At 48.5% G+C, this 13,757-nt stretch overlaps 4 protein-coding genes across 4 annotated transcripts; 2 read left to right on the top strand and 2 right to left on the bottom strand.

The window, feature by feature from the left end:
* Positions 1-2,615: 2,615 nt before the first annotated feature.
* TRUGW13939_00670 (uncharacterized protein) lies at positions 2,616-3,233 on the bottom strand (the record flags this gene model as incomplete). Its single annotated transcript, XM_035483877.1, has 1 exon — positions 2,616-3,233. One exon carries the CDS (start codon positions 3,231-3,233, stop codon positions 2,616-2,618), a length of 618 nt encoding a protein of 205 aa, XP_035339770.1.
* A 2,527-nt stretch (positions 3,234-5,760) lies between these two features.
* Positions 5,761-6,917, top strand: TRUGW13939_00669 (uncharacterized protein; the record flags this gene model as incomplete). Its single annotated transcript, XM_035483876.1, has 2 exons — positions 5,761-6,508; positions 6,574-6,917. The coding sequence occupies 2 exons, from the start codon at positions 5,761-5,763 to the stop codon at positions 6,915-6,917; spliced, it is 1,092 nt and encodes a 363-aa protein (XP_035339769.1).
* Positions 6,918-7,773: 856 nt separating this feature from the next.
* Positions 7,774-8,572, bottom strand: TRUGW13939_00668 (uncharacterized protein; the record flags this gene model as incomplete). The annotated part of the gene is made up of 2 exons (XM_035483875.1): positions 7,774-8,369; positions 8,527-8,572. 2 exons carry the CDS (start codon positions 8,570-8,572, stop codon positions 7,774-7,776), a joined length of 642 nt encoding a protein of 213 aa, XP_035339768.1.
* Positions 8,573-11,123: 2,551 nt separating this feature from the next.
* Positions 11,124-13,428, top strand: TRUGW13939_00667 (uncharacterized protein; the record flags this gene model as incomplete). Its single annotated transcript, XM_035483874.1, has 2 exons — positions 11,124-11,585; positions 11,650-13,428. 2 exons carry the CDS (start codon positions 11,124-11,126, stop codon positions 13,426-13,428), a joined length of 2,241 nt encoding a protein of 746 aa, XP_035339767.1.
* Positions 13,429-13,757: the final 329 nt, after the last annotated feature.

The raw sequence follows: 13,757 nt of genomic DNA, 5'->3' as shown, positions 1-13,757 counted from the left end.
TCCCGTCTTTGTGCGTCGCCGTCCACATGATGACCGCAACTAGGATTGGCAGCCTAGTTAATAGCTAGATCTGTTAGAGCATGTACGTGTACTACGTGATCGCATTTCAAATGATAAGCAGGACAATCTATATTATCTTACCCCTCCCTTCCTGGTGTATTGAGGCTACGGAGAGTTTCGGTTTCGGGAATACCACGGAAAGAAAGCGAAAGCGGCTCCCAAGGTTACCAAGGAGTCCCTCGTTTTGAGGGTAATATACCACAGTACGCTTCGAGAATGAAGCGGTAAAGCCGACTGTTCATTGTTGGCTTAACAAAAAGCAGGCCTTGATTCCTGATGCGTTGCGCGGTGTAGTTGTACCGTTGGTGAGACGGACTAAACAAGCTAGCAGCATGATCCCCGCATAAGGAGGTCAGAGGACTAGCCAATTGTAGCGGGCGCATGGGAGTCTATTGCTGGGGTGTGCTAGCTATGCCCCACTATATTCCTCAAGAGGGAAAGCGCCGGCGCTTAATCTTCGATGGGAACTGGATCGCTGGTTGCCCGCTGGTGGGGCCGGTGGGTGGACCGCGGCTTTACTGGGCCTCTAAACATCCACTCAGCTGTACGGAGTACGGTTTCTGGTTTCTTCGCATGGTTTTATTGGTGCTGTGTCCAGTCGGATACTCTCAAACCTTCCAGCTGAAGGGTTCCCTTGTACGAGCTTGTAAATAACACACCAGTCTAGTCTCGTTGCAGTAGACATTATAACTACAGTCGGGTAGACTGAAAAATGGACGGAGGCTATGCGCTTTCTTACTGGCCTGGACGACTCGGGCTGCATGTGTAGAGCGGACTTAGGCCCCTGGCTATTGCTACTACCCCCCAAGGCTTCTATTCCATGGCCGATCCCACTTTTCTTGCATTGGCTTGGTGATCTTGCCACGTCGTGACCGGGATATTGTTTTCTGCAGAATCTCGCTCTGGACGATGCCATTGGCCGGCCAAGACTGAGTAATGCACAACGAGGCCCTCGCAAATAAATGGTGTGAAGCAAGGCAGACTTGTGATTCTTATTAATCACCATTTCTAGCATTATTGCTTTCAACGTCGGGCTTCTCTCGTGAGCATACCCAGGTGGAGCCAGTCTGAAAGGCTATGCTGTGTGGTTCCATGGTCCGCTCATACCTGCCCGAGACGGGCCCATACGGCCCGCGTATTGTAATGTGTAATACTACTAAGCCTAGTGGGTCCAAAGTCTAATAAATCGTGAATGACGCAGCCTTTTTGCTCCATACCAGGAATGTTGTTTGTCAATTTCTGTGCTTGACCAGGTGAGGATGTATTTATTGTAATAAGCCAAAAAGCCATTACGACCCGGTATCGTCCAATGCCCATATTTTAATCTTGTGATAAACGTACTCCGTAAATATCGCAATTTAACAAAACATGATGCTTAGCATGTAAAGCATGGTGTCTAGTGTCTTTTTCTTTCTTTTTTCTTTGTTTCCTACATGCCCGACTTCCCAGCCATAACCTTTTCCCAAAGGCCCAAGCTCGTGGGAGTAAGCACCCAACGTATCATCTCTGCATACTGGATGTTGGAACTTCCTGCGAGTCATGCCATACTAAACACATGGAGAGGCTCCGAAAGCTATTTCCGAAGAGCGGTATAGAATTGTCGTTGCGCATGAATGGCCGTATTTTGTACAGTTGCTAGATGAAAACCCAACCAACAAAACACCCGCTAGTCATTCCGCCCTAGTTTACCACGAGGGGAGTGCATATGTAGTGGTGTGTGTAGTCTCATCTCTCTATCATTGGAGAAAAACCCGGAAGGATGAATCGTAACCGAGCGGAAGATTTATTGACTCATGGATATGTATAACGTCAACTCTATTAATATCAATCTGTTCATGTTGCCGCCGGCATCAAACCTTAGCATGGGGCTGTTTTTGCCGTTGGGAAGGGAAATAGAAGCAATTAGAACAATACTCGGACGGGAAAACCCAACAGACGTGACGGGACACATCAATATCTATTCATGTATATGTATACTAGTTAACAACAAAGCAGATGGCCATGACTCGCATGCTGTGGCTAGACGTGGACTACGGTCATTCGTTTCCATTCTCATTTACTTGTGGGATATAGATTACATGAAATGACGCAAGGAATATACATGGCATGGCTCATTAATACTCTAACAAGAAAACAAGATCGTCATGGACACACATCAATGCAGCTCTAACATGGGGGGGGGGGGCTTTTTCCAACACAACCGTGCTATTCATAGACTGATTTGACCAGCATGCACATATCATTAGACAGAACCAATAGCTTGAACCAGTCAAACTAACCCCATGCCCGCAGCAATCAAACCAATGAAAAATCAGAGAAAAAAGAAAAACCGGTCTTCCCGGCCAACGCCCTGCAATAGAAAAATCCCCAGGAATGAAAGAACCGTCAGACTCCGCTTCCTTATGCCCCAGTAAAATCCGACTCCCGTAATTTCATTTCCAATAGACACGGCATTTGGTACCTCATATATAGATGTTCCAGAGAAGAACTGAGGTATCATAAATGCGCGTTCAACGATGCAAAATCTTGTGCGTAGAACCCAAATATAGAGATCTTTAAACTTGGGTAGTCTTCCGCCGCTTTCCTTTCGGAGGCTGCTCCAAAGGAGTCCGCTTATAGGTAACCGTTCTAGTGACAACTTGTTTCACACTGACTGATTTCCCGCACGCACTGCGAGGTGTTTCAACGTATCTTAGCTTCCACTCGGATTGTGTGTACGGAGACCGAAGAGCCGAGGCGCTTAGAGGTGACTTTGTGGTTGGTGATGCTCCTTTGAAAGATGTCTTGATGGGTGACACCTTCATACGTCGCCGCCCGATAGGAGATTTTGCTGAAAGCGGGGTGTGTAAATATTTCGGAGGAAATGTTGCGGACTTGACAGTTTCTCCCTTGGCAAATGAAGGCAATGTTGCCGAGGCAGGTTGAGACGTTGGTGTGCTTATTTTCTCAATAGGGTATCGGGGGAAGCTAACCCCGGGACTGGATGGACTCGTGAAGACGGGGGTCATGGCTTTGAGGAATTCGGTGTAGGCGAGCGGAGGAGTGATAGGAGTCGATATTGGGTCACTCTTTATATCGGATATCGAAGAGGGTGTGGCACTCTGAATCTCCGAGGGAAATGCAGTGTTTTTAGGAGTTTTGAGTGGGTGAAGCGTTGGCTTGGTCGGAGCCATCTTCGAGAGCTAAGCGGAGCGCGTTCTGAAGATTAAGATGAAGGTCGGACTTTTTTTGTTGAGGGAAGAAGCCAGTCAGTCGCGACTTGAATAAAGCGATTGCAAGGTGACTGTGACCGAATGTTCTAGTCAAAGCAGGAGTTTGGCTGGGGACTTGGTCTGTTTGTGAAAGTGGACGCGGAACCGGAGGGAGAAGGGGTGTAATAAGTCGGAATAAGAAATTGAGAAATAAAAGCGATGGAGCCCCAGATGCAAGTCACAAGGCGTTATCGTCCAACCACATGAAAAGAGACTAGTTGTCCGTAGTCAGACCAGTGGCTGTGGACTGTGATCACACCCTTAACAGACAATAGATCTGGCGTGGTGTATGCTGATGACGGTCGTAATACGTGTAAGGCCGAAACGTAAAGTATTAATACAAGTCTGTGACCGCGCACGTTAGAAAAATACACTAACCGAAAACGGCCGGGCTGCCCTAGCGGCGCAGAATCCCAAGAGACTTACTCTTGAATGTTTTTCCGAGAGCCGTCAGCCAGGTCAACTGTCTTTGGTCTCGGGGGCGAGGCAAGTCTATTCGGGAAGCAGATTATAACCAGACAATCGGACCAGAATAGAGTGCTGCGACTCGACAAATCAAGTAAAGGGAAGAAAAGGGCAAAAGTATGCACAAATGAGTGGGCCGAAATAGAAGAATCGCAAGGAAAGAAAGAACAAGAGAAAAAAGACGTCACAACAATAGAATTCAAATACTTGAGGGTTTTCGATTTCTAGATAGCTGGGATATGGCCGCACATTATATACACACATTTCCTGGTTTGGTAACCGCCGACGACAACAGTGGTTTGTTTGAGTTCCCGCGCGCTATCTGGAGCAAGCCTCAAGCAGTGCTCTCGTGCGAATGATGTAGCTTCAGGCTTTGTTTCCCTCTTAGAGTGTTTCAGCACGGCGCTGAGGTGCCTGGTGCTGAGACGCTCTGGTTGGCTGCAGAGGAGAAAGCGCGCGGCTCCCCTGTTTCGACTTGTTTCGAGTGTCGACAGGACCCGCCGTGCACTAAGGCTTGGCTTCGGATACGCCCAACTGCTGGCTATCATCAATTCACCGACTTTCATTTGGCCTATAGATCGCCGTGGCTTGGAAGTATTATTGCAGCAGAGCTACCTTAGCAAACTGGGGCTTGTTTTGGGGCGTGAGTTTGAAGCGCTTGTGTCCATGGTTCATGGAATGTAACCTGACTGATAGCGCTGCGCTCTACATGAGCAACCGATACTCGACCAAACGAGCTGACAAGTCTATATAGAATATTTAATATAGGCCACATCGAATTGTTTTTGAAATGAGCAAAGCGAATAGTAACTAGCCACCGAGACCAAACGGTGCCTCGACAAGGCTAGTGGCATGGTATCAACAAACTATTAGTTCAAGTACTGATATGCACATACGCGCCGTCGACACGATGCGAACGAAGAGCTTCGCCGTGATTCGCAGTACCTGCATTTCTCAAACAACCGGCTTCTCACTAGCTTTCTTCACACATCGCGCTTCCATCCAACTGGCTCCCTACTTAGCGCCAATCGAGGAGTTCAGAGTGATGTTATGCATCGAGCTATCAACGGCCTTCAAGCCAATCATACTCTCGACGGAAGATTATAGAGTAGAGCCTCTTAGCTTCGGCGCTAATAACCTGCAGCTGCAGACTCTGAAGAAACGTATCGAGATCTTAAACGATCTCGATACCAATCGTTTTGTTTTCACCATTGAACTCTGAGAACAGTTTGCCCCTGGATGCTCGTAGCAGGGCCCTGAAGAAACTCAGTTGATGCTATTATTACGACAGACGTCGATCAAAGTGGACCACAGGTTGAGAATGGGTAGTCTGAGGCGAGTGTAATTTGTTTGGGCAGCCTTCCAATCGCAAGGTCTGGAGCAAGGTTAGGGTTAAGTAGAGTTATCGGGATCACTAGGGTTAGGGTTAGGGTTATCTAATATCCAGCGTATACGCATCAAATAGGTGTAGACGAATCTTTGTCGCCCAAAAAAAGGCAAAAAGAATAAAATCCTTTATTTCCCTCCTACTGAGAGATAATTATCAACTGCATGCCATCTCGACCGGCATTGCCCTGATTGGGAAACAATAAGACGACGCAAACGGACCGGGAAAAACGAATGTCCGGGACCTAACCGCCGGCTAGGCGATATGCGATACTATAATTAGAAACAATGCAGATCGCAATGCGGCCGCGAGGCCTGATTTGATGGTGCACTGCGGGCGAGAATGGCCAGGTCGACACTCACTGGACAGCACGGTCGACTAGACTGATTACTTGCTGCATAATAATATATTAGCTGTGATGAGATTGCTTCAAAGAGATCCCGTGATTTCCCCTCCTTTCCACGCTTTCCCAACCCCCGCCCCTCCCTCCTGCCTATCCTCATGCTCTTGGCCCCCTCAATCTCTGAGAGGCCTACCGTCGCACCAGGTTGTTGACACGCGCAGGTTTTCTGACGTGCAAATCAACCCCTTGAAACCATGTCTCGCAGTTTCGCTGCCGACGACGACCTGCCGTCGCTGGAGACACCTCGTCTTGCCTCGGAGAGCAGCCTGTCCATCGCGGCCCTGGCGCGCTTTGAGTTCGAAGCCGGAAAAGGCAACGAGGGCACTAAGATCTTGATGGTCGAATGGGAAGATGACGATATCTCGTCCTCACAGTCAGGCTCGTGGCATGTTTCATGGCATGAGAAGACGACCGTCCTGCCCGCCGACGAACAGACAAGCGATAGTACGCGCCGCTTCTATTTCTTGCTGCCTCCCGGAACGACTGTCCCGCCTGTGATCTCGTTGACCTACACGCAACATCCCAACTCGGCGGCCACTGTCAAGCAACCGCAGTCTATCCAAATCAACCCTTTGCCCGCCATCTTTCCGCCGGAACTTGGCGCCACTGCGCGAACCGCAGGAAAGAAGGGAGTCTTGCATACCATTTGGGCGAAGAAGCGACTTCAGGCTTTGGAGAGGGAAATCAAGGATGAATCTCTTGAAAATGTCGAAGGTGTCGCCTTGCAGATGGCCATCCAGGAGAAGGAATGGATTGAAACCAACTACGGCGTTTCGGTTTCCACCCCAGCGCAAAGCATTTCTTCCCCTTCCCAGGCCACTCCTTCGTCTTCTTTTCAGGTGTCCACACCTGTTTCGCCAACTGGTGGTCGCAGCTTAGGGGATAAGTTGAAGGGGTTGAAATTGGAGACTAGTGAGAAAGATCTGACAAAGAGAGCAGAAGGTAATAATGGCATTACATTATTGTACTACTTCAATCGATTGCTAACGGCACTGATTTCGTCTTAGGGAGCAACATTCACCGTGACGGCGACGAACGAAACCATCTCCTATCTCCGGAGACTTCTGATGTCGCCATCTCTTCATTTAACTCTTTCCGTCATGCGCCGCAATCATCCGGAATAGAGACGAAACGGATTGTATCACATCAACCCCCGCCAGTACTCCAAAAAGCACAGAACAGTGCCGCGGATTTTGGTTTCATGGATACCCTAACGCGCACTGAGAGTACAGACTCAACTGATGGGCTATTTGCAAAGGCACTTAGTCCTCGCACCCCGGACATACCTCTTAGTCCATTTTCCTTCTCAAAATCGGATACAAGGGTCTACGTTCCGGAGACCTCAAACTAGCACTGACCCAAACGGACAACAGCTAGCTTTAACTTGAAACTGGCAATCTCCAGCAAACGACTCATGACACCAATCTACTTTGCGATTTTCTTGTGGCACAATAAAATACCCTCATTTTTGGCCAATTATCGACAACACGAGCAATGACTACAAATTCTTTTTTTTTTCCTTATTTCTTTCTTTGATTGAATTCACCAAAAAGTACGATTTATCGTATATGTGTGTGTGTTGCTGCTTTTTATATAAGTAAACAAGAGGCCAGCATATCACTTTTAGGCCTTTGGCGCTTGATACCCTGCCGCCGACTTTAGCATCGGATGTGCAGTACGTACTGGTGCGTTTACTTTAGCCTGACAGAAGCTCTGTACTATAGCACTTTGAACCACCTCCTATTTCAATAAATAGGCGCCAAATAAATTTGACGGTATTGACAAAGACATGGAACCAACAGCCTCAAAACACTTTGATTGCCCCGGCTGGCCAATAAGCCAATAACTAGGATACTAGGTAGTTTTCTTACGTGCCATTTTTCCTTACTTTGTCTATTTCCTAGTGGTAAGACATATTTTCTTTAAATTCAAGTTTCAACCTTGAAATAGTTTAGGTAGTCATCGTCAGATAAGCACTTTTCCTAATGGAGACTAAGACATTGCCTTTAATGTCATTTAAAAAAAAATGGCCCTCACTGTACAAATGGCAGGGCTAAACGAAGTTCCACGGGGAGATACAGATTATATAATTTCAATCCGACTTTTTTCAACCACCTGAAGACCAATTTCAACAACCACGAGTAAATAATATGAGCAAAGGGATTTTGAAAAGTCTGGTTCGAGACCGATACAGTGGGACAGTAATACTACTGCCTTTTCTTGCTGTTTTGACGGGTCGCTGCTCGGGTGGCGACAGGAGACTCGGCGCGATCTTTCTTGGGCGGGTTGTCACTCTTCTTGTCGAATTTCGCCGATTCCTGTTCGTCCTTCCTCTCGGCATACCATTGTCCAGCTTGGAGAACCAACACACCGACCAGGATTAGGGCGAGAATGGTGTTGCTAGCAGCGAGAACTTTGAGACTGTCTTCCCGACCAAGAACTTGTTCAGCGTCCTCTTCGGTTGCGGCCAAGTCGACACCGTACTGTCCGCCAGTAACGAGACGAAGTCCCTTGACAATATTGGCAATGTAAACAGTCACACCACAGACATAGAGAACCAGGCTCGCGCCATCAAAGAGCATGTTCGACTCGGAAGGTTTGTACAGCTTTGTAATCACGCCGGCAAGTCCGACGAAAATGACGATATGCAGGATACGGGGAATCAACGGTGGCGAAGCGTGGAGGAAGCGCAGGTGAGCTTCGAGGTAGTCATAGTGCGAGGGAGGTGTGGGCTCCCCAGCCCAGAGCAGTGGATAGTCATATGGGAAAAGCGAGAAGATGATTCCCAAGAAGAAACACGTCGCTATAAGCACAGAGAAAGGTTAGCCACGTCGCACAGCATCGAGCATATATGCGAGCAAGCCATAAAAACGCATATGGCTTGAAAATGCACCGAGAAGTAACAACCCCGCGTCCTGAAGAGGGTCTCCAGCAAGTGAGCAGAGGCCAGAATTACGTACGGCAGACGATGAGAAAGGTCGCGAACGACCCACTCTTAAGAGCCATCGCAAAGACAACTAGATCGACAGAAGGCAAACAAAGAAACACCCAAAATATAGACCGAGAAAACTCTGCTAACGACTGATGAAAGAAATTCGAGAGAAAAAAAAGGTGCGCGCGGTTTCTCAAAGCGATGAGATTTAGGGGTGCTGCGGTTTGTTCGTGTAAGATTGCGAGGTGGAGCTGAGGCGCCAAGATAACCGTCCTCGGTAGCGACTCGAGCGCGATAAGCCTTTGCCTCTATCACAGGCACTGTTGCTGCACGAGGGTTTGACAACAGCAAACTTATCTGAGCAGTTATTTGAGCGATCTGGTCAAGGTAGTTTTGACTGTCGTGAAAAAAAAGATAGTTGGTTGCAGCTGCTCACGGTCCAGCCATATTGAAAGAATCCCACATGTACCAGAACCACCACCTTCGCGTGCATAGATGATCGACTAACCCATCAGATATCAATGCTTTCTCAGCAGCTAATTCATTGAACGGTTCAGCGCTGGAGATCTGTCTGTTGTTGCATGGCTTCGCATTTTTTGATCAGCACCATCCGGATATCCGAAGAGCGAATGAGGTCGAACCCGAAGACGTTTGCCCTCATACTACAGTGACGGGTTTCTGCTCCATATTGATACTTATAGAGAGAGATTTTTTGGTTGCACTGCCCGGGCTTTTGTTGTAGATATTATGCGTGGCCATTTGTTTCTTGACCGGTTTCTCATAGCTCAGAGCGACCTTGCACTGTTCTGACAAGATGAAACCAAGCCGAGTTATTCGGAGAGGGTCTCGCCAAAAGCGCTGAAAAAATATATCAGACCAAAAGATCCAATTGCCGGACTTCATCACATCTACAGAGTTGGTAGACGACTGCCTGAGTCACGTCTGGCGGAGCTCGGGGTTCCGCTAGCTGTGAGGCGATCCATCTGTGGCCTGACCACCTTATGCACGCCCGAAAAAGTGAGGTGATACGGCCATGCATATTTTTGGTTCTAACGACTGGATTGATGTGCAGTGAGATGGGGAGAAGAACTGCATAGTAAGAAGTCATTGCTGAGCCGTAAGCCCAAAGTAAAAGGCGCTAGTCCATATACGGCTGACCCACACGAGGCTGGAGGAAGTCGCGAAGTCCGTCCTGGTTGCTCTTGCTGTTTGTTCTTCTTCTTCTTCTCCTTCTTCTTGTTGATGCCGATGCGAACAGCCATCACCAAGTCGAGTCTGAGGAACAAACCGTGTTGTGCGACAGTGTGTGTGCTGCTTGTTCGAAAAGGAGCCGATGCTAGTCAACAACTTTGCGGAAAGTTGAAGCGAGAACAGACCACTGCCGATGACCAGTCATCTTGAGTCTCTCCCAATATACCGCGAATTAAGACCAGGGTTCTTCTTTTTGAGACACAGCAAACTAGGCGATAACGGGGCGGAGGAGATCATAGGCTGAACGACTGGATTGGCATCAGCTTTTCCTTTCCGATTGACGCCGTTGTATCGCCAAGCTCAGGGCTGACTAGGATCCCAGGATCGCCGTCCTCACCGATCCAGACGCAGATGTGTTCACAAACAAGCCAGCAAAACGTCTCGCTGTGACGCGTAACGGCCGATGGTGACGTGGAAGCAACTGCTTACTGGACCGGGTACAAATAGCACGGAGGAGTAATCTTAAATTCAGTAATCAGAACCACAACGCAAGTCGCTAATCCGATCAAACCATCCCAACACGGCACAGCCCCCGGGCTAAAAAGGGCCTTAACAGGGCAAAGCGAATCGCCGCGCCGGCCAGGGCCCGCCTCAAAAGCTTGACCTGTCTGTGCCCGACTCCCGGTGCTTAACTTCGCTCGTCTCGCCCAATTCCACCGCTGCGGTTTTTCTTCTGTCGCGCTGCTTCGTGTCTCTTGGTGTCTTGGCTTCCGCCTCTAGTCGCTCCTACCCCGGACACGCGTATCTTCAGCGTCATCCTCTCTGCGCCTTATTATCATCCTTTCCACTGCTGCGCGCTTCCCACCTCGACCGCGTTTCACCTATATTCGCACCATCGATATCGAGTTTTGCCTGCCGACTCCTTCGAACCGGGCGTCGTTGCGCCTCCGTGTTGTGTCGCAGTCCGGCGCGGGTATTTGCCGTGTGCGATCCCCGCTCGCTGGCAGCATCACTTCCCCCCTCCTCCTGTAACTTCCTCTCACCTCCGCTGCAGTCCAGTCATTCTTTCGCCCAGCAACTCAACGGAAATTTATCTTTTACCGCCATTCTTTTCGCTCTGAACCGAACCGGCTTCGCACTATTCCTACCTCTCGTTGCGTCCCGATACAATGTGTTCCGTGACACCGCGTTGACATTCTGCCTACACTCGCGTGAGCATTTTATTCTGCACCGACCTCAATACCTCTCGACTCCGATAATATTCATATTTTTCACATCATTTACGATATACCGGGACGGGAGACTTAAGAAAATTAGCTGTCTGAATTCCTCGAGTCGCAGTCTCAGGCCCCCCGACAAACACGATTCGGACACCCGCACGACAGCCCAGCACCACCTTTATATGGATTCAACACCGTGTCTGTATGAATTGTCATGTCTGTAGAACCCTTGTCGGGTCAGCCTACAGCCCCGTCAGCCCAACGGAACAAATGGGTCGATAAACTGACCTCGCACTTTGGAAATCGCAATCGGAATATTTCAGAGTACTATGTCCAACCTGACGACCCATGGAGGTCTTACTTCCCAGGCGATATTATAAAGGGCACAGTCGTCCTGAAAGTCGTGAAACCCGTCCGTATCACGCACCTGGTCGTCTGCTTGCACGGTTATGTCAAGGTGTTCAAAAACACCATTCTACCAGGCGAAGCGAATCGCGAAGTTGGCTTCATGGGCCCCGGTAGAGGAAGGAGAGCCGGAGAATACATGGGAAATGGTTTCGCAACCCTTTTTGAAGACGAATTGGTTCTATGTGGTGATGGTCGTCTGAAAGAAGGCATCTACAAATTCAAATTTGAATTGGAGTTGCCGCCCTACAATCTTCCGAGCAGTATAAATGTGACAACCTCCTCTTCCTTTGACGAACGCTCTACTTTTATACTGACTTTTTTTTTACCTGTAGTTTGAACGCGGAACGATAGCGTATATAATTACATCTACCCTAACTCGTCCCACGACAATCGCACCTACTTCTTCTTGCCACCGCCGAATAACCGTTTTGGAAAATTTGGATGTTGCTCCATTTCCGCCCCCGAAACCTCGAGTGGTCTCTTTAGAACCTGTCTCCAAAAAATCCAAATCCAAACTCAAACAAAAGGTCCAATCAGGCGAGCAAATTCAGGACCCCGCCTCCAATGGGCTCAGCGTGCAAGACCCAGTGCCGCCATTGAGCCCTGCACCGAGCGATATTAGCTCTTCCAGTCGTTTGAGCACAAGCAGTCAAAGCTTTCAAGTGGTTGGTGACACAAATCGAACTGGTAGTGTGCGCAGTACATCCGCGTCCTCAGTCGGAAAAAACATCACAGCAACGGCAGAACTCGCACGATCGGGAGCCCTGCCTGGCGATACAATTCCTATGAAAATCACCATTAACCACACTCGTCAAGTTCGCAGTCCTCATGGGATAATTATCACCTTATTCCGACAAGGTCGGATTGATATGCACCCTGCAATACCTCTTGGGCCTTCGGATGCCGAAGGCAAAAAGGTTTATGAAGACTTCATTCCTAAATCAAGGACTGGGCTGAGTGGACTATCTTTGGGTACCGGGCGCAGTAGTAGCGTTTTCCGAAAAGACCTTTCTCAAACATTTGCGCCTTTAATTGTCGACCCCATGACCATGACTGCTAACATCAAGTCATCAATTCGATTACCCGAAGACTCCTTCCCTACCATAACTCGCGTACCTGGCGCCATGATTAGTTTCAGGTATTATGTCGAAGTAGTGATTGATCTACGTGGCAAATTAGCTACCTCGGATCGCTTTCTACCCCGATTAAACATGGTCTCGGGAGGGAGCAACTTCTCTAGCAGTGGCCAGGTCCATTCCTTTTCTGACACAGGTAACAGCTCGGTGACATCGAATTGGTCCGGCAATATTTTGGATACAGACCAAATTCGGCGTGAAAAAGGGGTTGTAGCTGTGGTGTTTGAAGTCGTGGTTGGGACGCGCGATTCGAATCGACGGCAGCAACAGCAAGTAGACGAAAACGCATCGGCTCCAGACACTGCTGCCAATCCTCAATCTGCAGACTACGATACTTCCGACGCCCATTATAATATGTATACAGATGAAGAGGGCTTTTACGACAACGGTGAATATTATCCACACAACAACTATCATGACCACGAAAATGACTTGTATTGGCACGAATATCCTCCTGCCAATGATCAACAATTCCATTCTTTAGGAGAGGCTGTACAGGCTCCGAGTTCTCATGAACCTGAAGACGAAAAAACTCGACTCCAGCGAGAAGAGAGCATGCTTTTACCAAGTCAGCCTCCCGACGAAGGAGTTCCGGGCCCCTCAACAGTTGCATCCGCTCCCACAGCACCTGACATTCCTGAAGAAGAATTCCACTATGACGATCGGCCTCAAACACAAGTCGTTAATGGCACGACTGCGCAGTCATCAGCTATGTCTGTCGACACAATTGTACCAGGTCCTAGCGAACCACGTGTTTCAGACTATCCGACGCACTCACAATCCGACGACAAAAATGAGCTTGAACGACAACGTCTCATGATGGAGGCTAGTGCTCCGGTATCTTCTCCCGAAGGTAATACCCATCATGATATTGCCCCAAGTGCCGCTCCTACAGCGCCAATCTTGGATGAAGAAGAACATATCAGCAGCCTAGATGCCAGGGGCGACGAAGCCCTTCCGCGATATCAACGCTAAACAAGGCACACGCTGTATGGCTGCTTAATTTACTTTCAAATATACGAGAGCCCTGCTTTTAGCATACTTGCATTTTGAATATCTGAATGTCTGATGACTTTTGGATCTTGAATATACCACTTTGCCGGCATTTATTTGCGTTTCGGGGGTGCATCGGCGTTGTGGATACCCAACAGAAGGTTAGTCTTTAATAGAACGACGCTGGCGTTAAACATGAATGGAATTTGCATCTCGATGGGAGTTGATTTCTTGGCTGTCAATACAATATATATCTACCATTCATTTGAGAATCGTTTTCACGTGCAATTTAATCAATGATATTTTTTTCT

This window comes from Talaromyces rugulosus, chromosome I (genome assembly GCF_013368755.1).
Source record: "Talaromyces rugulosus chromosome I, complete sequence".
In the NCBI taxonomy this organism is placed as follows: domain Eukaryota; kingdom Fungi; phylum Ascomycota; class Eurotiomycetes; order Eurotiales; family Trichocomaceae; genus Talaromyces; species Talaromyces rugulosus.
This window is presented reverse-complemented; position numbering and strand designations above follow the sequence as displayed.